Here is a 22,540-nt window from a genome sequence, read left to right as displayed (position 1 = left end):
AGATTCCATTTTAAATGGACTGTAGCATCAGGCCCATGTTTTACCTAATTCACCAGAAACATAGGAAATGCCATTTAAGCAAAGCTCATCATTTTCACAGGCAGAAGATTCTGGCATTTTTTTAAATATCAGGGAATTCCTCAAATTGACAAAAATGACATTCAATAGTAATATAAGTAAAAATTACATAAGCACAGTATGTACAATTAACTACAAGGTTTGTTGTAAACCTGTTTCTCCATCACCCCACTGCCATGTTCTGAAGCCAATCCAGTGCAGCTGCAAACCTAAACCAGAATAACCAAGCAGTATACCAGATGTAATACACTGAATTTTTCTTACAATGTCTTTGACAAAACTTATTCATCATAAATGGTGTTAACATTGAATCAAAATGATAATTCAAATGTCTGTGTTATTAATTACTTTGCTGATAGGAAGTGAAAGTATTTGATACAAGGAGTGGGTAGAGGCAGCTACACGTGGGTAGATTAAAGGGAGCAGATTCTAATCCCAAGGACCTAGGGGAACAAAACCTAGATTAAAAATTCCTTTAACATATTTTAACAAATTAGAGAAATCTTGTGGAAAAAAGATAGCCATCCAATAAAGGAATGTGAAAAATTCTACAGTGAGTCAGGATTCAGCAACAATATACACAACATAAGGAATAACTGGATAGCTCACACTGTCGCAGAAAGTTTTGAGGACTATTGTGAAATTCAAGTTCAACATCAGTCAACAAGACTGTGCTATTGCAAAAGAGAAAAACATTGTACTGAGAAATATAAACAGGGGTATCATTTATAGACAGATGATGTAATCCTTCTGTTATTCTTAGCATTGGTAAGGTCTCAGCTTGAGTGTTTTGTCCAGTTTTGGGCATCATATTTCAAGAAAGATGTGTATCAGCTGAAGACTCCAGATGAGAATAACTAAAATTTTAGGAAACACAACACACAAGCAAGATTGAGCAATTTCAGGTTGTTTACCATAGAAAATAAAATATTAAAGGTGACATGGTAATTGTCTTCAAATCTTTAAAACAGTACTGCAAAGAAGAAAGGGAAGTGATGCTCTCCAAGTTCATGGAGAGTAGAAAATAAAACAGTAGGTTAAAATGCAGCGGCGAAGATTTAAGCTGGGAGCAGGACAAACTTTTTCAGAGTGAAGCACTGCAACAGATTGCTCAGGGGGACGGTAGCATCAGAGCGAAGCAGGGGCAGGCTGCTCCCTCAGGGGTGGGGAGCCAGGAGCCCCGTGTAATACCACGGCTGGCAGGGCAGGGACCCACCAGCCAGGGCCCGTCCCACTGCCCCCAGCGAGGGATCGGGGCAGGCCAGGGGAGGCAGTCCCAAGCCCAGGTCATCAGGCAAGATGCTGGTGACGAGGCAGGTCCAAGGCCCGGCCAAGGAGTCAGCCAGCAGAGTGGGATCAGGAGGGCCCACGGCCAAGCAAAGCAGGGCTGTGGTGGAGCTAGATCCCGGCATCCTGAGGCATTGCTGGGGCAGGGACTGATGGTCCTGGGCTGAAATAAGGGTCCTGGCCCCAAGGGCAGGCATGGAGGTTATGCCAGGGGAGGCTGGTCAGGGCCATTCAGGCCACTAATGCCCTCAGGGCCATGGCAGGTAGAATGCCACATGGAAAGGCTGGTGGTCTTCAAGAGCAGGCTAGACAAACTCCTGGCAGGATGGGCACAGACATCTCTGATCCAGCCTTGGGGCAGAAGGAAAGAGCAGATGACCTCTAGGGTTGCCTTCTTTATTTTGACATCTTGAGTTTGATAGGTCTGAATTATTGTACACCTGCTGTGGCCCATAGTGATGTTCCCCCAGACATCAAGAAGGATGCCTTGGACAAAATGGAAAGACATCATACCAGAGCTCTTAAAAGTCCTGGATCAAAGAGCAAGAAATATCTTCCCCACTTCTGGGGCAAACATATAAGACATTAATAATTTACATCCAAAGGCTTTTTATTATATTTATTATGCCAGTAATATTGTTACACTGACTACATTTTCAGTTTGGATAATCTGCTTTCACCTCCATGTCCATAAATATTCTATATGGTTAAGATAAATATAATGGATGGTGAATACTAATGTATTAGCTGTTTCCATACAGTAGAAAGTAGATTATTTCTTCAGCTGTGCTTCCTTTGGCCCTGAAGATTTATGGTTTTCATACTCAAATCACTTGCTCACCCAAGTCATACCACTGTTGCCAAAGAAAGAATATGCTTTAATAAACGTCCACTAACAAATTAAAAATTATAGCCAGGCCACACTTCTGTAAAATTAACATCCTTCCAGATGTTACAGAAGCAATTATTTCCTGTACTCACACTGTTAATTTTACCTGTATTTTTATAACTTGTAATCATTATGTGCTTCCACTTTTTCCTCCCACATTACTTATGGAGTGTTTTTGCTATAATCTTTCTTAACTGTACCCACTGAACGTGTGCTTCAGGCATCCAGTTAGTCTGTGATATCACTGATGCTCCCTATATATCTAGCGCCTAATCATCACAGCATACTTCAAAAAGAAAAGCCTAGGTCAAGCCCAATTCAAGTATTTTGGGCGTGATACTGGATTACAGAAAACTTTGTCTTCCTCTGAATGGAGGCAAAATAGCACACATTTTCCTATGATGTATTTTTTATTTGTGCTTATGTCCAGGTGGAAGGGAGAGCTATAATGCCTATAGGTGGACTGGCTCACATGTGGGAAGCACTGAACCTCCCAGAAGACTTATTTGCGAGTGTAATGAATATTGGACATTTTACTGAAGAAATCGCGTGGCTGAAGTTTTTAGCCCTGGCATGCAAACTGACTGGAGTTGTAAGTTTATTCATACTTCCATGTTGTCCTGGATGAATACGCTGTATATTGTGATTTTGAGTTAATGTTTGTGTTGAAATAGGAAACCAAGTAATCACATGTTTTAACCAGCTAACCACTAACCCAGCTGCTGTTTTTAAAGTCAGGAAGAAATCTTTTTTTTAGGAATAAGGGAATTACTTTAACTATATTCTTTCAGGGCTCAATGGATCTAGAATATTTGTAGTAGGCTCTTTTCCAGCTTTTTTCTTTCCAGATCATTTGCAACAGATTAAGCATTGGGGAAGACAGCTGGAGAGACAGGGACAAAAGTTGTAAGCTTCATCTAACGATTTGCTAAAGCCATTTCTGCAGCGCTATGCTGTAGCTGTGAGGGTAAGCCCGAAAGAGTTCCTTTGTTTCCAGCATCACTCAGCAGATATGACTGATGAAAAGTATCCTGGCTCTGTCTTGCTATTCTTCACTCACTCTGATTTTCTACAGTTACTGTAGATGACTGGAGCAAACTTCTTGTGTCTAAGGAAACAGATCAGCATCTTTTCACCACTACCTAATATTCAGACAATCTCTGTCAAAGAAACCCAAGAACAGGAGGGAAACTTAGTACCATAACATGTGTTTTCAGTTACTAGGAAAACCAAAGGGCAGGTAGTGGTTTTGGATCTAATAGCAATTGATAGTCAATTCGTATGGGAAGCAGATTGCAGTCTTCCCATATAACCTCAACAAACCAGAATGTAAAAGCCTGTCAGTTAATGCTGACAACCCAGCAAATACAATCACAGATTTCACTATGCAATCAGAAGAGTATCTAGATACTTCTCACAGCACTTAAACGCATTGCTTCTTCAATTCTTTTAGCCATTTAATAGAGAAAGGAAAATGGATTTGTGATTTTCTATTAGCAGTGGAAGACAACCAGGTTTCTGAGCTGACATGACTAGTTAGAAGTATTGCTGTGATTGATTCACCTGCAGATCTTAGGAAAGGACCCCTCTCTCTCATCCCAAATACCAGTGTTGGGCAAATGTTTACATACTGAAGACTGCATAGTTCCATAATTCATATGTGGGGCCATTTGGAGGATTAGCAGAGCACTGGTTACAGCACTGTTATTATATTGGTATAACCAACTTTATTTTCTAGCTGAAAGCCTGAATTCAGATGAGATTAGACCATGGATGTGAGCAAAGCAATAGGTTACGCTGAGGCAACTTGAAGAAAAGAAAGCCGAAGAAAAAAGTTCTGAATCCGAATCACAGAATCATTTAGCTTGGAAGGGACCTCCTGAGATCATCTGAATGATCTGGTACAGCTCAAATGGAAGTTAAAAGTTCAAGCAGGAATTTGTGGATAAAGCTCTATTAGCTGTTTGCAACAGAAGTATATTATTTTAAAAGTTTCTCAGATATTATAACTTACTTATCTATGAATCTGCTCCTCAGACAACAAGAGTTACAAGGCTTAACCTTGGTGGGACAAACTTCATTGACCCTTGTCTTCAATACTCTCACCGCCAGTACTAATTCCAAAACCTGCCTCATGGGAAATTTGGACAAACACTCTAATTAGAGTCAATTCTCTTTAGATATTTTATTTGCTGTTTTTCTCTCGCTTCATTTCTTTTTCTAACTTAGAATGAAAATGAGAAATGTTTTGAGAAATTTATCTGTTATTAGAGTTTATTCTTCCCCTAAAGCCATCAGATTCTAGACCTACTATTAAACTTACATGCTGTGAAAATGTCCTATGTGTTTTTAAAGATCATTTTGATGCCACAGTAGATTTTATATTTAGTAGAGCGATAAATAAATAGTGCCATGAAGTTTTAGCCAAAAATTCCTATTTTCATACATACATTTTCACTAATAAAACATTATTCCTGTCAGTAGGATTGCCTGAAAAGACAAGTTTTGACAAAGATTCTATTAAATACCAGTGGAATTGTCCAAATGTTACTTAAACAAAAATGTGCATCGATTTATCTTAAGGAAATAAAAGAAAATAATCGATTTATCTTAAGGAAATAAAAGAAAAAAAGTCACTTTTTTGGTTTAAATGCAGTTCTTATTATTTTATGTTCACGTGGCGCCATCTTGTGGGATTCAAAACTTATGCACAAGTATTTTGTGCAGCATACTGTCACCAGCTTTTGAGTTGTTAGTTTAACTGTCGTCATAAAGGACAAAACAGCTTGAATCTTAGTGATGTTTCCTACAAGTCATAACTCAATACCCTTATTAGCTTGTCCTTGTGAGAACTTCTCGAGGTGAAGAGCATTTAATACGCTTTACATAAGGTACTTCACTTAAATGTGGGCAGACAGGCCAAAGCTCTTTTGATTTTTCCCAGTATATTTACATATTAGGAAGAAGAAATTCAGCTTATACACCCATTCATTCCAAATAGATCACAAAATCAAAATCTGATGACAGGCCTTCTGAACCACACAGGTCATGGACCTTCCATGCAGCAACTCCTGCTGCAGCTTTCAATATATATGATTGAACTAAAGCATATCTTTGACTGAGACATTGAAAATCTAGTAGAACACTTGGTAGATTATTTTCAAACATATTTTAAAATTGCATAACAGTTCTATAGATATATAGATATTATAGCCCATAATATCCAGTTTAATCTCCTCATTATATCTTTACCTATCAAACTGAAAAGCTCTCTACTAAATTTCTTCTTTCTCTAATAGTATTTTTACTGTAATCAAGACATCCCTTAAGCCTGTCTTTGACAAACAAAGTACCTGTTTTCTGTAGGTTGTATTCTTAACTACATATTCATTGCTATTCATCTCCCCTTTTGTGTTTGTTTTATGTAGATTGAAGGATAGGTGGATAGACAAAAAAAGCTGTTCATCCTCTTCCCATTAGCCAATTCGTAGCTTTATTCCTTAACTGTAGATTTACAGGGGTTTGGGCATCTACTAAAATAGTCTTAAACAACAATCAGCTATCATTGATATTCTTGGCCTACTTGTCTCCTAAAAAGCTAATTTTGTGAAATGCTCCTTTGTCAAGTCCACACAAATTTTTGCTTGTAACCCATTCAGAGGAAAGCTTAATATTAATTTGTGCTAGTGATAGATCATGCTTAGGTTTGTACTTAATTAGATCACTAGACCTTGTTAGTACTGGTAGCAGGAGACTTCCAGAACTTACATTGAATGAGAACATGACTTGGTTTTCCTAGGTAGGTACTGAAAAAGCCCCATTTTCTGATGAAACTGGATTGTTTGGCAAATGTCTTCTCTCGTCTTTATTAGCTTCATTTTGTTTGCTTTCCCTCCTTCCTGAAATGAAAGAGCTTTGTTTTACTTTATCTGAGAATCAGCCCCTTAAAAATCTTCGGTTCCCAAAAGCTATGTTCTAAGTATATTTATTTCTTCATCATTATTAAGCACATCAGTCTTGGATACAGTTTGCTGTATCACCCTGGTATTTTAACTTAAACTGTAAATTATGTAGGGTAAGAATAAGCTTTTTGTTATTTTCAGTGATGCTTCATCTAACACGGAGCACCTCAAGCATTAACATTGCAAATACAACCACATATATGTTTTAATTATTCATAATTCAGGCAGCTTATCCCTGGTTAATGATCTGAGTCTTTTCCGCCACATGTATTTTTGTCCTGTATTACACTGGTCGTGTCACTGTTCTCTAAGTTATGAGAGTTACCACTTTCTGGTAGGGAGAGCATGTTCCATCACAGTACAGTTAATACTCAGCTACTTTGTAACATGGTTTTTCTGCATAGATGCATGATGACCTGTGTTATTCTATCATATCCCACTTCACACTTCGTTCTGTTTCACTACTTGGACATCATTGTACAGTATTTCTTTTAATTTATTATTCTTCCTCACTAACAACAATATAATCCTTATTTCTTTACATAAATGAATTCTTTAGATATGGCAAAACCTCAAATTTGAGATAAATCATGGAAATCCAAGAAGTCCCCTTCCTCTGTTCAGGACATTGCTGATTATCATTAGACTTTTATTTATGTTGCATTTGCCAGCTTTTTTTTTTTTTTTAATTGCCTTTAGCATTATTTCTACACCAAATAGTGTTGAAAGATTGCCACAATTTGCTTTCCAAAGGCTGAGCAAACCTGGCCTCGGCCACATCCAAAATCATGCCACTGGAAATGTTTGGGGAATGTTAGGTATCTGTCAAACACGAAGAAAAGATGAAATTGGTTTAATGAAATGCAATGGGATGAAATGGAATTTAATTTTCTTTCTGAAACATACCTTGATCACGAGTATGAATAACAATATAATATTATGTATGAATGCAGCACATGACATTGAAGCATTTTGGTATGTAAGACAAAGAATAAGCTTTTTTTAATCACAATTTTACCATAACAACCAGACAGGTCCAGAGGTATTCAGTGATTCCCCAAACTCTTTCAATGAAGAAAGCCAATGTCGGTCAGAAAAAATATCTAACTCTTCTGATAGCTAACTCTGTGCCCAGAATACACTGCTGCTAACTCTTGTAGTTTTATCACAACTCTCATGACAGCTTCTACTTTTCTTTAAAGACTGACCACTTGGCAATCTGTGACTTCATGAGAATTTTAAGCCTTCATGCAATTTTTTCATTTTTACAGTTGCATTTTTTTAAAACTATTTCTAAGACTATCTTCCTGTTTCATCCATCATTTCAAAATGGTTCAGTTGACAAGAATGGAACTCGATAGCCTTCTGTATTAATTTTGATGAAAAAATGAAGTGTTGTTCTATGTGTCTTCAAATAATACGTCAAAACAAAGCACAGGATTGTGGTTTGGGCGGGATTGTTTTTTGTATACCTGCTGCTTGTTGCTAAACAACTTGGGATAATTCTTCCTTCATTATTTAAATTGCTGCACTCACATCTATCAGTTCAATGAGAATTTATCCATAAACTTCCATAACCCCCCCTTAAGAGAACAGTATACCAATGGTTCTGGCACTGGTTTCGTAGTTGCTGCACATCTTTTTGAGCTCTTTTCATCTTCTTCCATTTCTCTAGTTTATATTCCTTCCTTTAGCTGTTCTCCTATTACAGTGATCTTATTTTAAATTTTTCAAAGAGAAAAACTGAAGCAGTCTCCAAATTCCTGCCAGAAAACTCTTCTGGTTTTTTTGACAAGATGATAAATATCTTCACAATATAGTTTTCCTTCAAGTTCAGCATAGTTTCAGTGCAAATGTTAATACAGTAATACCTAATAACAATGCAATTTAAACATTGGGAGAGCACAGATGTTGAATATTTATATGCCCTTCTGCTATAGTACTCTTAATAACATAGTAATGTAACCACATTTTCAGCCTGAGTAAATGTAATTGCTTTCAATGCTATGTTTTCAGAAGGTTTATTTATTCAGCTAATAAAAGCAGGCACGGTCCTGCTTGACCAACCTGATCTCCTTCTATGACAAGGTGACCCGCTTAGCAGATGAGGGAAAGGCTGTGGATGTTGTCTACCTCGACTTTAGGAAAGCCTTTGACACAGTTTCCCACAGCATTCTGCTGGAGAAGCTGGCTGCTCATGGCTTGGATGGGCGTACGCTTCATTGGGTAAAGAACTGGCTGGATGGCCAGGCCCAAAACGTTGTGGTAAATAGAGTTAAATCCAGTTGGCGGCCGGTCACAAGTGGTGTTGCCCAGGGCTCAGTACTGGGGCCAGTTCTGTTTAATATCTTATCAATGATCTGGACGAGGCGATTGAGTGCACCCTCAGCAAGTTTGCAGATGACACCAAGTTGGGTGGGAGTGTTGATCTGCTGGAGGGCAGGAAGGCCCTACAGAGGGACCTGGACAGGCTGGATCGTTGTGCCGAGGCCAACTGCATGAGGTTCAACAAGGCTCAGTGCCGGGTCCTGCACTTGGGTCACAACAACCCCATGCAACGCTGCAGGCTGGGGGAGGAGTGGCTGGAGAGCTGCCTGGCTGAAAAGGACCAGGGGGTGTTGGTTGACAGCCGCCTGAACATGAGCCACCAGTGTTCCCAGGTGGCCAAGAGGGCCGATGGCTTTCTGGCTTGTATCAAGAATAGTGTGGCCAGCAGGACCAGGGAAGTGATCGTCCCCCTGGACTCGGCACTGGTGAGGCCGCACCTCGAGTCCTGTGTTCAGTTTTGGGCCCCTCACTCCAGGGACAGGGAGGTGCTGGAGCGTGGCCAGAGAAGGGCAACGAAGCTGGTGAAGGGTCTGGAGCACAAGTCTTATGGGGAGCGGCTGAGGGAGCTGGGGTTGTTTAGCCTGGAGAAGAGGAGGCTGAGGGGAGACCTTATTGCTCTCTACAACTGCCTGAAAGGAGGCTGTAGCGAGGTGGGGGTCGGTCTCTTCTCCCAAGTAACAAGCGATAGGACGAGAGGAAATGGCCTCAAGTTGCACCAGGGAAGGTTTAGGTTGGATATTAGGAAAAATTTCCTCACTGAAAGGGTGGTCAGGCAGTGGCACAGGCTGCCCAGAGAAGTGGGTAAGTCTCCATCCCTGGAGGTATTTAAAAGATGGGTAGATGTGGTGCTCAAGGACATGGTTTAGTGGTGGACTTGGCAGTGCTAGGTTAACCATTGGACTGGATGATCTTAAAGGTCTTTTCCAACCTAAATGATTCCATGGCTCTGTGATTCTATATGCAGAATACTAACATGCCAGTGCATGCGTGTGAAACCTGAGCCACCATCCTGTATGATCCATGTACGCGGATGTTTTCAGGGATTGACAGAGAAGATTTAACACTAGCTGAAAACCAGCACAGGGAACAAAGAACTGATGGTTTCAGCCTGTACACAAAATATCAAGGGTTCCCTTTGACTTGCTACCAGCCTTTTACCTTTTGTGCCCCCAAGGATTTGCAGGACACAGACTGCACAGGCAAGCAGAGGCCATGAGGTAGTTTTATGAGCAGTTCTCCACACAGATGTCGGAGTTTTCCTTCAGGGCGGCCCACCCATCTGCAAGGCCCGTTTCTCCATGTACTTTATGAGTGCACGGAGCCCCTGCCCCACAGGGCCCGCCTCTGCCAGAGGATCCCTAAGGCACGAGACAGCACACCGTGGGAGGACAGCACTGAGACGGGAAGACCCAACTACGTGAGGTGATTTTTTCCTCATTAAGCGGAGAGGGAGGTGCCGGGGCCGCCCCGCGGGGGCGAGGGCCGAGCCCTGAGCCCTGACAAGAGCGGACGGCCCCTCGCGCCCCAACGGTCACAAGCCCGGGCGGCCTCACAGCTCGCCTTAGCCCCGCCCATTCCCTGTCTCTCCTCCGATTGGCTCCTCGCCTCCCATTCTCCGCCAATCCCCGACCGGGCTCCGCAACGCAGCTCCTTCCCTTCCCGCGCCGGCTGCCGCCAAGCGGGGCGGGTCGGGGGGCGTTAGTCCCGCCCCCCCGCAACGGCCGTCCCGTCCGTCAGCCAAGCGGGCTCGGGATTGGTCGGCGCCGCGGGGGCGGAGCGGGCGGGCGGGGGGTCCCTCCCCCGCGTCCGGCGGGGCCGGGTCCGGGCCATGGCCAGGCCGGGGGCTCCGCGGGCCTGCAAGGTGCGTCGGGGCGGGGGTCCCGGGGGCAGCGGGGGGCGTTTGGAGCCCTTCCTTGATCTGCAGTCGGGTCTCAGCCCCCTCGTTAGACTCCTGATTTGCTCGGAGCGGGGTGAGGGGGTGTCCCCGCCGAGAGCGGAGCTGGGCGGTCAGCGTAACGACTCCCGAGGGGGAGTCGGGCCTTCCAGTACGGGGTGGCTGTGCTTTCCTGGGCTTAGCCCGGCAGCCCTTCCTCAGGGCTCAGCGGGTTTAGGTGTGGCGGTACGGGGCACCGCAGCAAGCTTCCCGTTCAAGGGTTCTTCCACCTTGGTGTAGCTGTGGTTTGAGCGGCAACCGTAGTTTATTCTTAAAATCCCCAAAGTTCAGGTGTGTATTTATAGAGCTTGGTTTCAGTCTGGGATGTGTGTTTGTATTTCAGCCCTTGACTGTGTCATTAAGTGATTACTGTATCTGTAGAATGCCGCGGAAATTAATAAAGCTTCATGCTGTAAGGGCATGTTTTGTGAAATGAAAACTGCAAGATTCGGTCCCCAGTGGTAGTGGGGGCCCCTTCCTCATTCTGAGAGCTGTAAATTAACCAATCTGCCTCAGCAGAAGTTCTTGGAATTAGTGGGCAACGGTAGTCTTCAATTATATTGTGGAAGTACTTCATGAAAATCAAAATATATTTCTGTAATCGACAGGTAGTGTCTTCTGGAAGGCTAACAGGAGCAGCTAAATTAACAAATGGAAGAAAACAGTAAGACTTTTATTATGAATACTATCTAAGATTGAGTGTACATGTGATCATTTGGGAACCTTATATTTGTCATACCTCACAACTAGCCAGCAATTCTTTGTATATATCAGAAAACATTTTTAACTGAAAGGCAGTACAGCCAAGTTCTAAGCAGCCCATGAATAGACAGACACAAACTGAATAGAAATTTTGCCTGTAGAAGTACAGGTTTGACTCTCTCTGCATGTTTTAGTTATAAAAGATTGAATTTGTATAGTTACTAGCCATACGTAAGACTGTTGAGTAAAGACTGAATTCTCCTTTGACATGAGTTAATATATGCTAAACATGTTTGTTGCAGCAGTGCAAAGTTTTCAGAAAGATATTTTGTTTCTTGATAAAATTAATTTGTTTGCTATTATTGAATAAAAGTAATTTTTTTACTTTGCTGCATATTAAGGAGGTAGTGTAAACAGTGAATTTGACTTTTTCAGATTTGGCTTAAGAAAAGGATGTCATTCTGATGTGGAGTCTGGATACTCTCTCTATTCCACTGACTCTGACGATCAGGTAATTAAATGACTTTTTAATACAGTAATCTGTGTTATCTAAAGAAAAGGGAAATTGGAATACCTTGAATAATGTAAGAAAAACAGGTTAATTTAGATACTACTGCATCTGGACTAGAAATAGCTCCCGCAAAGCTAGCCAGAGTGTCTATACTGCATCTTGCAGATATAGGCGCGTTGGCTTTGTGTTCAGTGAGTTTGGCTCTGATAAATCTCATTAAGGCACAGGATGTATTTTGCAAACACAACTATGCTGTTCATGGACTAGAGCAGGCCCTCGCAGAAGTGTAGCCGTATTTGTTAGGTTTTGTGCCGAAAAGAGCAAGTTGCATGGAGTCAGTGCTGTAGCGCTGTTTTCTGTGTAGTGCTGAGTCAGTTATCTCCAAAACAGGAATAAGCTGTAGATAATAGCTTAACTGTACATAGAAATAAGAACAAAAACCACATGCATGCAATTACGAAAACATAAAATCCAGCAAATGGACATGTGTCCAAAAACACAATTTAGATTTTTTGCAAAATTTGCGTGTTTGCAAACTTTCATGCAATTGCAAAGTAATACATGGAAAATGACATGTTTTTGCTGGTTATCAGTTGTTCTTTTTCAGGTGACTGAGTGGGGAATGCTCCCCTCTAAAATAGTATCTTGGTTTACTGAAAGAAAACAGTGATACTTATTTTCTGACTGCAGTATTCTTTGTGCAGGTTGATACCATTCATAATGGACTTGACCGTTGTGCAGCTTTACTGAAGAATATCTTACAAAATGAGGCTACAGGTTGTACCTATTGAAAATTTAAGTTATGGGTTTTGTAAGACTCTTGATTTGGTTTGTTGACTAGTTTTTGTTTTGACTAATACTAGGAAGGGAGACTATCCATAAGCAACCTGGGAAAACAACTTCTGTTAAAATTACTTCCAAGCCTTTGCTAACCAAAGGAAATACTTCCAAGAAGAAAGGGCTGAAAAAAACCATTACTCCTGCCCATGTCCGAAAAGAAATTGGTAAGCGGGCTTTCTTGGGCTTGCTCTTTTCTCAAACAATGTTGAGAGACTCCTCAGCTTATTGGGGAGATACAACAAGGCTTCAGATAATTGCTGTCGTTTGTTATAGGTTGATCCGGGGCTGGATCCATAAAAGGATGTAGGCATTACTCATTGCCTTTTAGAAACCTTAAATGTTTATTAAACAGGTACAAAAATTGACAAATGTTTGAGTTTCATGTACAAGGAAGAAAATTGAGTGCGTTTGTGTATACTAACATCATCAAGTTTAGCTGGTAGGAAGTGTGGAGGAGAATGATAATACCAATGCCTCATTTCTCTTGGACAATGAAGCATTGCAGTGCTTGGTCTCTGTTTGGGATACGCAGCTATAAACTGTCCTGGAGGTAGGTGTCCAGCCAGGCTTTTCTCAAAGATCAATTTCTGGAAACAGGAAAGTGTTGCAATAAATAATAAGAACTCAGATGGTTTAGTGGCCAGACCACTTGAATGAAAAGGTAGATGGAGTACTCTAGGCTGACTTGCTCTCAGTTGAAATATTTTGCTTTTATTAGTGTTTCTCCCTCTCTCCACCCCGTTTCTTTTGTGTGATTTCTAATCTAGTAGACAGGTAGGGCCTGTAGACTAGGTATGTAGCAGAATGCCTATTTTGTGAATTGTAGAAGCTGAGTGCATAGCTGATATCTTTCCAGCACTGTAAAAATACAGAGTTTTAATTATACGCAATGTAAGAAAAGTAGGTTTGGAGAGTGCTTTGGTATGGGTTATTCCAAATGGTCTAAAAGCTTAGGAAGCAGCTAAGCAGCGATTTTAAGAATTGCATTTTTGAACTGGCCTTCTGTGGAATTAAATCTCTGTGCTTCCTTCAAGGACAGCAGTCTGTCCAACTGGGTTAGGTTGCTCTGTCTAGAAGAAAAAAATGATGGATTAATTTGCTGGTGAATAAAAATCTGACTGGAATCTTGAGCCACAGTGTCTTTTGGTTTTCTTTTTCAAAGGAACCTGCCAGAGTCCGCCTGACAACACGATGAGCTTGTATAGACTGAGAAGAGAGACAACTTCAGCTGGGTTTTTTGTTCTTTCTTTCTCTGTAGTGCCAATATCAAATAGAAAACTTGCCTCATCCACCACACCTTCTACTGAGAAAGAACTTTCCAGCGCGGCACAGAATCAGATGGTTCAACCAATTCATGTTCCTTGCAGTCAACACTCTCCTGTGATGCATCAGAAACTGTGCGAGCATGTGCAAACTCAGATGTCTCTGATAACTGGCCAACCACCACAGAACAGTAACGAAATTCCTACTGTAACTCCTTTTCTTACATCAAATCACGGTTAGTGGAACTATTAATGTAGAGCCTGCTATTTTACTGTATGAGTTTTGCCCAAAATTGCCCTGATCTATAAGTGTTGTTTTCTTCTAGGATGTCAAAATGTTACAGCTTTTAATTATCGATTACCTACCTCCACGCCAGCTCTGTCCCTGCAGCATTCAGCTAATACCTTATCTACTCAGTTAGTAAGTAAAAGTTTGGTTCTGACTGTTAATAAATGTTTTAAATTAGCACTGCCTATTTATTTATACATTTATTTGTGTGTGGGGTTTTCTTGGGTTTATGTCATAATTTTCCTTAAAGAAAAAAATTTTCATATTTCAACCTACAGTGATGAACAGAATAAATAATGAGAGAAAATACTGCTATTTAAAATACATTTTGTATAGACACCAAAAAATGAAATTAGAGGCATTTCAACTGGCTGCTTGTTTCTGCATGGTGAATTCTGTAATGGACAGCAGACATGGAAGGTGCAGGAAATTATTCATTACTGTTAATAACTACATTCTCAGTAACACGCCTTAGGATCATTAACCAAGTCCTGATAAAACAAATCATATTTCATATGTAGCTTTTCCCTGCCAATGATCAAGTTGATTATTTCTTTAGACACTGTGTATTATCCTAGAGCCACATTTTAAAATAGTTGTGTATTTCAGGGTATAGAATAGAACTAATGGAGAATACCAACTGCCACCTTGGGAAATGTGGTAAAGGGCTTGTACCTTGGAACTGTAAGACTGTAGACTTACCTTCCATCTGCAGGCAGTCCACGTATAGTTAGTGCTGTCCTTGACTTGTAAGAAATTCATCTACTTAGAATACTGAAAGGTTACAGTGTTGTCTTTTATTTTTTTTTCTTCCCTGTTTTGGTTTGATTCAGGGAATGAATTTTCATAAAGCAAAAAAAACCAAAACACTGCTGAGGTTTTTTTCTTTACAGAACAGCTGAAAAAGAACTGTGCTTTAATGTTGCCAATAACATTTAAGATAAAGGTAATCTAAACCAGATTTACATTTTAATTCCTCTTTAATATACTGGAAAATTACGCAATTCATGAGTTGTAGTTGCTTTTATAATTTGCAAAGTATGATCGAGACTACATTGAGTCAGAAAAGGTTTTTTTGTTTTTGTTTTTTTAAGATTTAAAAAAAAGTGTGTTAATTTTTTGTTTAATATGAATATTCTTTATGCAGGATGTTCCTGTAGACAGCGGCAGTGAACGTGTGCCAGAAATGGGAGGACCTGCGGTTTGCCCAGTAGTTTCTACTGCTCATACTACTGCTGCGCAAATGCAGTCTGCCACTGCTCTTCCTAGCGTGATCCCTTGTATAGCTTCAGGTGCTTCAAGTAACTCTACAGTGCCTACATTCATCCCATCATCTTCTGGCAGAGACATGACACCAAACCACGAGCAACAGATCAAAGAAGCAGATTTGATAAGATGCATACAAGCTCACCTGGCCCTGTTACAATCACATGAGATGATGAACGGGAGGACTGAACAGAAGCACCATCATCATTGTTCAGCAAAACATAATGCTTCGAGTAACAAGGAGGAGGATACTTCTGAAGAACACAGTGAGGACATGGTCAGCGAAGAAGACGAACTGAATGTACTTGACATAGCCCCAGTGAGAGATACAAGCTCTAAGACAAGTTTTGTGAAGAAAGTTCTAAAATCTAGAAAAGAAAGTCCAGAAGAAACAGCCCATAAAGTTAAGACTGTAAAATATCTTCTGGGAGAGCTCAGAGCACTGATAATGGATCAAGGTGAGGACATTTTCATTGTGCAGTAGGGCAATTACATACAAATAACGCAAGAGCTGTGTTAAATGAGTGAGCACTTCAGTTTCTGAAAGTTGTATGTGTCAGATGATATGTGACATCTTAGAGTGGTTTTCCACACTTTAGTAGCTTCGTGTTCCACTCTGGATAAGTATTAAAATATTTTTTGGAGTATTTTAACATTATCGTAACAGCTAGGATAAAGGTTGTTCCCATTTCATATACAGTGTTTTCCCCTGAGAAAGGGAGCAGTGTAGACAGATTGCAACAGCAATCCCACCAAGGTTGGTCGGAGGGTTGGTGGGTTGTGATTTATCAAGAACCTAAAGCATATTTTTCAGTCAAATTTAAAAATTTTAAATAAATATAGTTAAAATAAATAATATAGTTAAATAAATAAATATAGTTAAAATAAAAGATGATATTTTCTTGGAGAAAAAGTAAATACTATTATATCATTTTGTAGATTGCTTAATTGCATATAAAATATTACTGTCATATCACACGTTTATGTGTTTATGCAGTCTTTTTTTTTTTTTCCCCTCACCTCTTGCAGATGATTCAGAAATGTTAAGGTTGATGAGTGAAATAGAAGACTGCGTATCATTGCTCCCAGCTGTAGTGGGAAGTACGAATATACAAGCTGAAATAGCACTAGCTTTACAGCCTCTGAGAAGTGAAAATGCCCAGCTGCGGAGGTTAGTAACTCGTCAGTGATTCTGTATTTACTGCAAATGCGCCTAAAGCATTTTTAACTGATCTGTTCTAAATTGCATATTTTAGCATTATTATGGTGTAAATGTTATGGCCCTTTCATTCTTGTCTGCACAGTATTTATATATTAGGAAGTGTGTTGGTAAGGCTATATAGTTTAAAAATAAATAATTAACACATAGCAAGACTTCAGGTAATACTGATGTTTTAGTAGCATCAGTTACATCATGATTGGGCCTTCGTCTAGGTGGGATCAATGTATCGTCTCTGAAAACTGCAGTATCAAGGTAGTTAGCCTGCTTATATTCTTCTTGTAGTATATTCTCAAACACAAAAATGTCTCTCAATGCAGGGGAGCTCTCAAATGCATAACTGGGTAGCACTTTACCTCAGAACAGAGGGAAAGATATTTACCAGAACTTGCAAAGGGTCTTTTTTGTTGAAGAAATATAGGAATGTAAGAAAAACGCATTATTAAAACTTTTTTATATTTCTGAAACATTCTGTGACATTTAATTCTCAGTAGCAGCTTCTTACCAAAGTAATTTAAAATGCAGTGGGTTTGAACTTATTCTGAACTTTCTGAATTTGTGCTTTTTCACAATTCACATTTAGGAGACTAAGAATATTAAACCAGCAACTCAGGGAACGAGAAAGAAGTGAGAAGACATCTGGACAGAGCTGCAACTATGAATGTAAAGTACTCATAGAGAATGATGCTTGTTAGGGGCGTTTTTGTTAAAGCTTTATTTAAATAGATACAGACATATAAAGATACAGATGTATAAATAAAAAATAACAGTACGTATTGTGGCCTTTAGTGGCAACTGAACTAAGTGTTGTGGGTCTAATCATGCAACTGCATTTGTATGGATTGTTGTGCCTGTTTAGACTCCATATAGCAAGACTCGGCTCTTCAGCTGCCGAGCAGATTATTTTTCCTTATGTGCATCTTAAAATGAAGATGACATTAGATAATTAAGAAGAAAGCTTGTGTTTTATCTTGCTGCCTCAAAAAACCCTTCTGTCTGTAAGCAAAATTCATATTACCAAGATTATTCAAAAACTTAGTTTGATTTAGAAATTCAAACTGTACCACACAAAACACTTGAACTTTTTATGTTTTACTTTTGGTAGTAGTTTCTTTGCAGTCCGTGAATATGATGCTCCAGAGTCAATTGAAAGAATCACTGAAAGGCCTTGAGTCACTGCAGGCTAAAAATGAAGAACTACTTAAAATAATAGAAAGTCAGAAAGAAGAAAATAAACATCTTGCAGCAGATATTCAAGATAAAGAAGAAAAATTGCTTGAAAACAAACAGCATTATGACATTCATTCCACCAAGCTCAAGATTGGTACACGGTTTTGATTTTGTTTATTCTTTCATTTAGTGGTTTAAAACTTAAAAGAAATAATTAGGTAAATTCTTGGCATTTTAGAAGTGGAAGAGGCATTAGGAAACGTGAAGAGCCTTCAGTTTAAGCTGGAAGCTTCAGAGAAAGAAAATAAGATTTTGGGCATAACGTTACGTCAGCGTGATGCAGAAGTTAACAGACTGCGTGAATTAACCAGGTACTATTGGCTAAGCTATTTTTTTGCCTCTTGGCATCACTTTTTTTCTGCCCACCCTGCCCCATACTTTGGATTATTGTAATCTTTTTATCTTGGTGGTAGGAGGTCACATAGGCTAAAAGTTCGCTTTGTAGTTACTTTTGCTACAATGGTGCTATAATTCTGTTAAAACAGTTGTCATGCTCCATGACTTGAGTTCTGTTGTAAAGTAAAATGCTATCTGCCATAACTTGTGCTAAGTTTTAACTCTTCATAGCAGACTGCCGATAAGGAGCTCCATGGGGAAGTGCGTGTACCTGAAAACCTACTGATATTTCCCTTGAAGCTGTAGAATTTGGAAACTTTTAACCTGAATTATTTGTTCTTCTTTCTTTCTTTACACTGGTTCAGAAATTGGTCTGTTTTGAGAAGAATTTGCAGAAAGATCTGTCTTGAGGACCCACAGTAAGCTCTTCCTGTGGGAATGAGCAGTCCTTCCTTTAATTGTACACACTTTTGAAGTAGATTATGCCCACTTATTAATTATGGGTAAAGGTGGGAGTTCTTGGATCACTGAATGAAGGTGGTGTTACTCACAGTTTTTTAGAATTATTACTGTGAATTTATTTCATCATGGTCTTTTATGATGAATATAGTGGCAAGCTGGGAGACTTGAATAGGTTTTTGCACATGCAAAGTGGTATGTACGTAAAATTTTTTTGGACATGATGTGCACGGGAAGTTAAACTATTGTCTGTCTTGTTTATAGTTGATACTGATTGGAATGGCAGAATATTTTTAATCATCATTTCAGAGTCTTTACTAGAAGTTTAGACACATTACATACTTCTACGACTACTATATTGACCACCAGATGGTAGTATAATGATGTCTTATTACAAGTGTATATGTATATGCTATATACATAAGCATTTAAGCATTCATTTCTTTTGATGTACAAAGCAGAAAATGAGAAGAATTATTTCTTTTATTATTTTTTTTATTTAGATGCAATAGGAAGAATAATTCAGAGAAAATTTCTCACTGATTTTGATAACTGTTTCTATATGCTTTGTAACAGTTTCCTGTCATTGATTTCTTTCCTTTTGTAGTACTCGAAGCAGGTAAATCAGCAATAATCTTGAACTTCATTGGGCTGTGCTATTTTAGTTACTTTATAGGCACATTGAGCTGAGCTGGAGAAAGAAATTCAAGAAACTTGGAATTGGTTCACATTTGTACTGCATTTTATGACAACATGTAGAAAGAGAATTGTAACTTTGTCACAGTCTGATAAATCTAATATTTTGGTGTTATAGAAAAGTTTTAAACTATTTTTTTAGTGCCTATTTTTAAATCTGATTAATTGATCTTATCTTAACAGAACCTTGCAGGGCAGTATGGCCAAGCTTCTGTCTGACCTCACAGTAGACAACGTTAGACCCAAACCTGAAAAAGGTCTCTCGAAGTCTCTTTTGGAAGACCATGAGAAGCAGATGCAACCTGATCTGTGTCCTGGGAGTACTTCAGTAATTACTTACCTTAAAAAATTGGAAATGGATCATATTTTGACAGATACAGAACTTCAATTCTCAAATAAAAGTGGAGAATTAGAAATGCGAAATCTAGCCTATGAAAAGTTTGCTGCTGAAGGAAGTAAAATAAACAGTACATTCCCAGAAGAAGGAACATTAGCTCCCGGAATGCTACTAACCTCACTGAAGCACGATGCAGAAACAGTTAGCGATTCTGGGACTTTACTAGATGACCAAAACAAGTTGGATGAGACTCTCTATATTCCATTGACTAGCAGTGCCTCCAAAAAACAGCAGCCAATCTCTGAAAGAACTGGTGCGCTACCCCAAAGTAGAGGGGGTTGTAAGATGTTGGACTACCACTGTGAGCTCTCAAACTCCATGCAGCAGAATGGATGTGAGATTGCAAAGGATCCAACTATTCTGGATAAATTAAGCACTGGGTACAGTGTGAAGAAGACTATGGAAAATGCAGTTGAAGTTACAGGGGATAAAGTGAAGCCAGAAGGAGACAAAGTCCAAATGAGGCCAAAAAGCACGCCAAGTGGAGCTGCAAAAGACTTCACAGATAAACCAGACCAACGTCAGACTGGTACATACCCTCGCATACCAATGCTATTTCCAAAAGAGATTTCTCAGAAAAAAGGCAGTGAAATATCTGGTTTTAATTCCATTTCATTTGATGATATATCAGGGAAGTCTGAATGGAGTGCATCCTCTTTCTCAACATTTACTTCTCGAGATGAAGAGGACTTTAAGAACAGCTTAGCAGCCTTGGATGCCAACATAGCTAAGTTACAAAGAACTCTGCAAAATAGCATTATGAAACAATGAGTATGAGGAAACAAAATGGGGTGCACTTTTTTGGCTTATTTAGGTTTTTCTGAAGTGCATTAGTAAGTGTGGTACTGATATGAATATTTGTATCTTTTTGGTATGAAATTACTTGTTCCCAGCTATTTAAATTATGAATGGGATTTGTTCCTCATTAAGCTATGGTGCTGCTTCCCGTGATGTGTACAACTTGAAATAACTGATATAAATGCCTTTTTTAAATTATGATTTAGGTTTATACTCTTTAATTGCAAAATTAATTTTAGAACAGCACTTGATAACTGTTTAAGAAACTGGTGTGCTGTTAGTAGTACAGTTTTTCTATTAAATCATAAAATACACTTGCATGTTTTTTCTGTGTGCTTTTTCAAAGTAGTAAGAACAGCATTGAGAGAGATGCATTTAAAGTCAGTTACAGATCTAATAAAGAGAATTTTTTATTTCATTATAATTTGACCGTGATAAAATTGGATGCATAGTTATTTTCCTTGGTTATGACCATATATTTCAAGAAATTAGCTCCTTGTTCTGGTTCACTAGGAAGGTGTGCAAACAGTAGCATCAAGATCAAAGAAACAGGTGGGCAGGACTTCTTATTCAGCTGCATTGTTTCTTAATCCAAGTTGAAGTTAATCAAGAAGTGGGAGTTTAACTGGTGAAAGGGGAGCGGCCTTGAACTTAAAAAGTGTTCTGCCTTGACTAGGTGAATCTCTTCAAGTTGGTTTTTATTAAAGAGGAACTTAGGTGCAGAAGGCTAAATTAAATGTCCTGATTTACCAATTTTTCTTGCTCCCAGAAGAACAGTCTCGGGTACCATACACGGGCAAGAGGTTCCACAGGTAGAGGCCAAGGAGGAGCTAGCTGCAGAGCAGCTCTGCAGGAACACTGAGAGTTACAACTGATAAGTCAGGATCATGCTGTTCAAAAAAAATGCAGCCATCATATGGGATTCGCAATATATGGTAGATCCTATAAAACACATGAAGTCATCCTTTTTCACTCATCACTGATAAAAGTCAATTTTTGGTTTTTCAGCATTTACTTGAAGAAAGAAGTTGATTTAAGTGGAAAGTCTGGAGAGCAAGAAAAGAACCATCAATGTTCTGTTCTTTTCTACAGTTCTGGTTTTGGTCATAGTTTTTACAGATGCTTGATTTTATCTGAAGTAAAAGAGAATATAGTACCAGTAAATCAACACAGAGCAGTCTGGTGCTGGGAAACAGAAGCAATAACAGGCTTCAGGTGACACAAAAGAGACAAATTGGGTATTAGTGAAAGCTGGCAAACCAGTACAGTTAGCGCAGCACTAGAATATGCAGTGGAAGCCATGGAAATTCCACAGTTGTTGAGGTGTCAAACGTCCATTGGGCATAAATACAGAGAGTCTGGGCTGCGCCACCCAAACAGGCTCTCACAGGAATGGGAGCGGAGGGGGAAATGATTCCAGTCTGTTGCTCTCCTTGACAGGGCTTTCCAGATCTCAATGTCAAGAATATGTATCATGCAAGTTATTAAGTTCTGGGTATGGGAAGGTGGTGTTACCGCCACCATTCTGTTCCTCCTACACCCTTAGCAGTGCTTGAATGCTGTTTTTCATGACTTGTGGTTTTTCAGGGAAAGTATCTTTGGAAAGGGAACAGCAGTATAAGGACTTAAGACTGCTTTTTTTGCAGTGTTGCTTATTTTTTTTTTTTCCCATAGAAAACCTTACTGTGCTTCTTGGTGCTGGCCTCTTCCTTTATGTTTCCTTGTAGGACGAAATTCTCAAGATTTCCCACTTTGAAGAATTTTTTTTTCCCCCGTGATTAGTTGCTTGAATGAACGTGTTTTAAAGTTAGGGCACTATCCATACATTGTGCTGTGGAGCAGTTCTGTGATTATTTTAGTTACTAGTAACTGAGCAATAAAAAGGTATGAAGACAACACATACTACAGAAGATGCCAACTGGCACTCCTGCTTCAAAAAAGGAAAGTTAGACTAAATAGTGACTTCAGTGATTCAGAATGCTTTTAAGGCTTGGCCTGGATTTCTAATTACTCTTCACACTATTCGTGCTCAGATTTAAAGTAAGGTTGATGGTATGA

General features: G+C 39.5%; 1 protein-coding gene across 1 annotated transcript; it reads left to right on the top strand.

Moving 5' to 3' along the window:
• The first annotated feature begins 10,338 nt into the window (after positions 1–10,338).
• Positions 10,339–20,721, top strand: CCDC14 (coiled-coil domain containing 14). The gene is made up of 13 exons (XM_082312206.1): positions 10,339–10,405; positions 11,086–11,141; positions 11,615–11,690; positions 12,395–12,467; positions 12,554–12,694; positions 13,789–14,028; positions 14,119–14,213; positions 15,229–15,805; positions 16,377–16,518; positions 17,150–17,229; positions 17,672–17,890; positions 17,975–18,107; positions 19,471–20,721. The coding sequence occupies exons 1-13, from the start codon at positions 10,373–10,375 to the stop codon at positions 20,453–20,455; spliced, it is 2,850 nt and encodes a 949-aa protein (XP_082168332.1). The 5' UTR covers positions 10,339–10,372; the 3' UTR covers positions 20,456–20,721.
• The last annotated feature ends 1,819 nt before the right edge of the window (positions 20,722–22,540 follow it).

This window comes from Platalea leucorodia (genome assembly GCF_965183815.1).
Source record: "Platalea leucorodia genome assembly, chromosome: 5".
NCBI lineage: Eukaryota > Metazoa > Chordata > Aves > Pelecaniformes > Threskiornithidae > Platalea > Platalea leucorodia.
The sequence above is the reverse complement of the archived record's forward strand: the minus strand, read 5'-3'. Positions and strand labels throughout refer to the sequence as shown.

Excerpts from the sequence above, each read along its gene's own strand:
- CCDC14 (XM_082312206.1), top strand. The coding sequence starts at position 10,373 with ATGGCCAGGCCGGGGGCTCCGCGGGCCTGCAAG. Across the intron at positions 16,519-17,149 it reads GAAAATGCCCAGCTGCGGAG|GAGACTAAGAATATTAAACC; the intron begins GTTAGTAACTCG and ends ATTCACATTTAG. Across the intron at positions 17,891-17,974 it reads TTCCACCAAGCTCAAGATTG|AAGTGGAAGAGGCATTAGGA; the intron begins GTACACGGTTTT and ends TTGGCATTTTAG.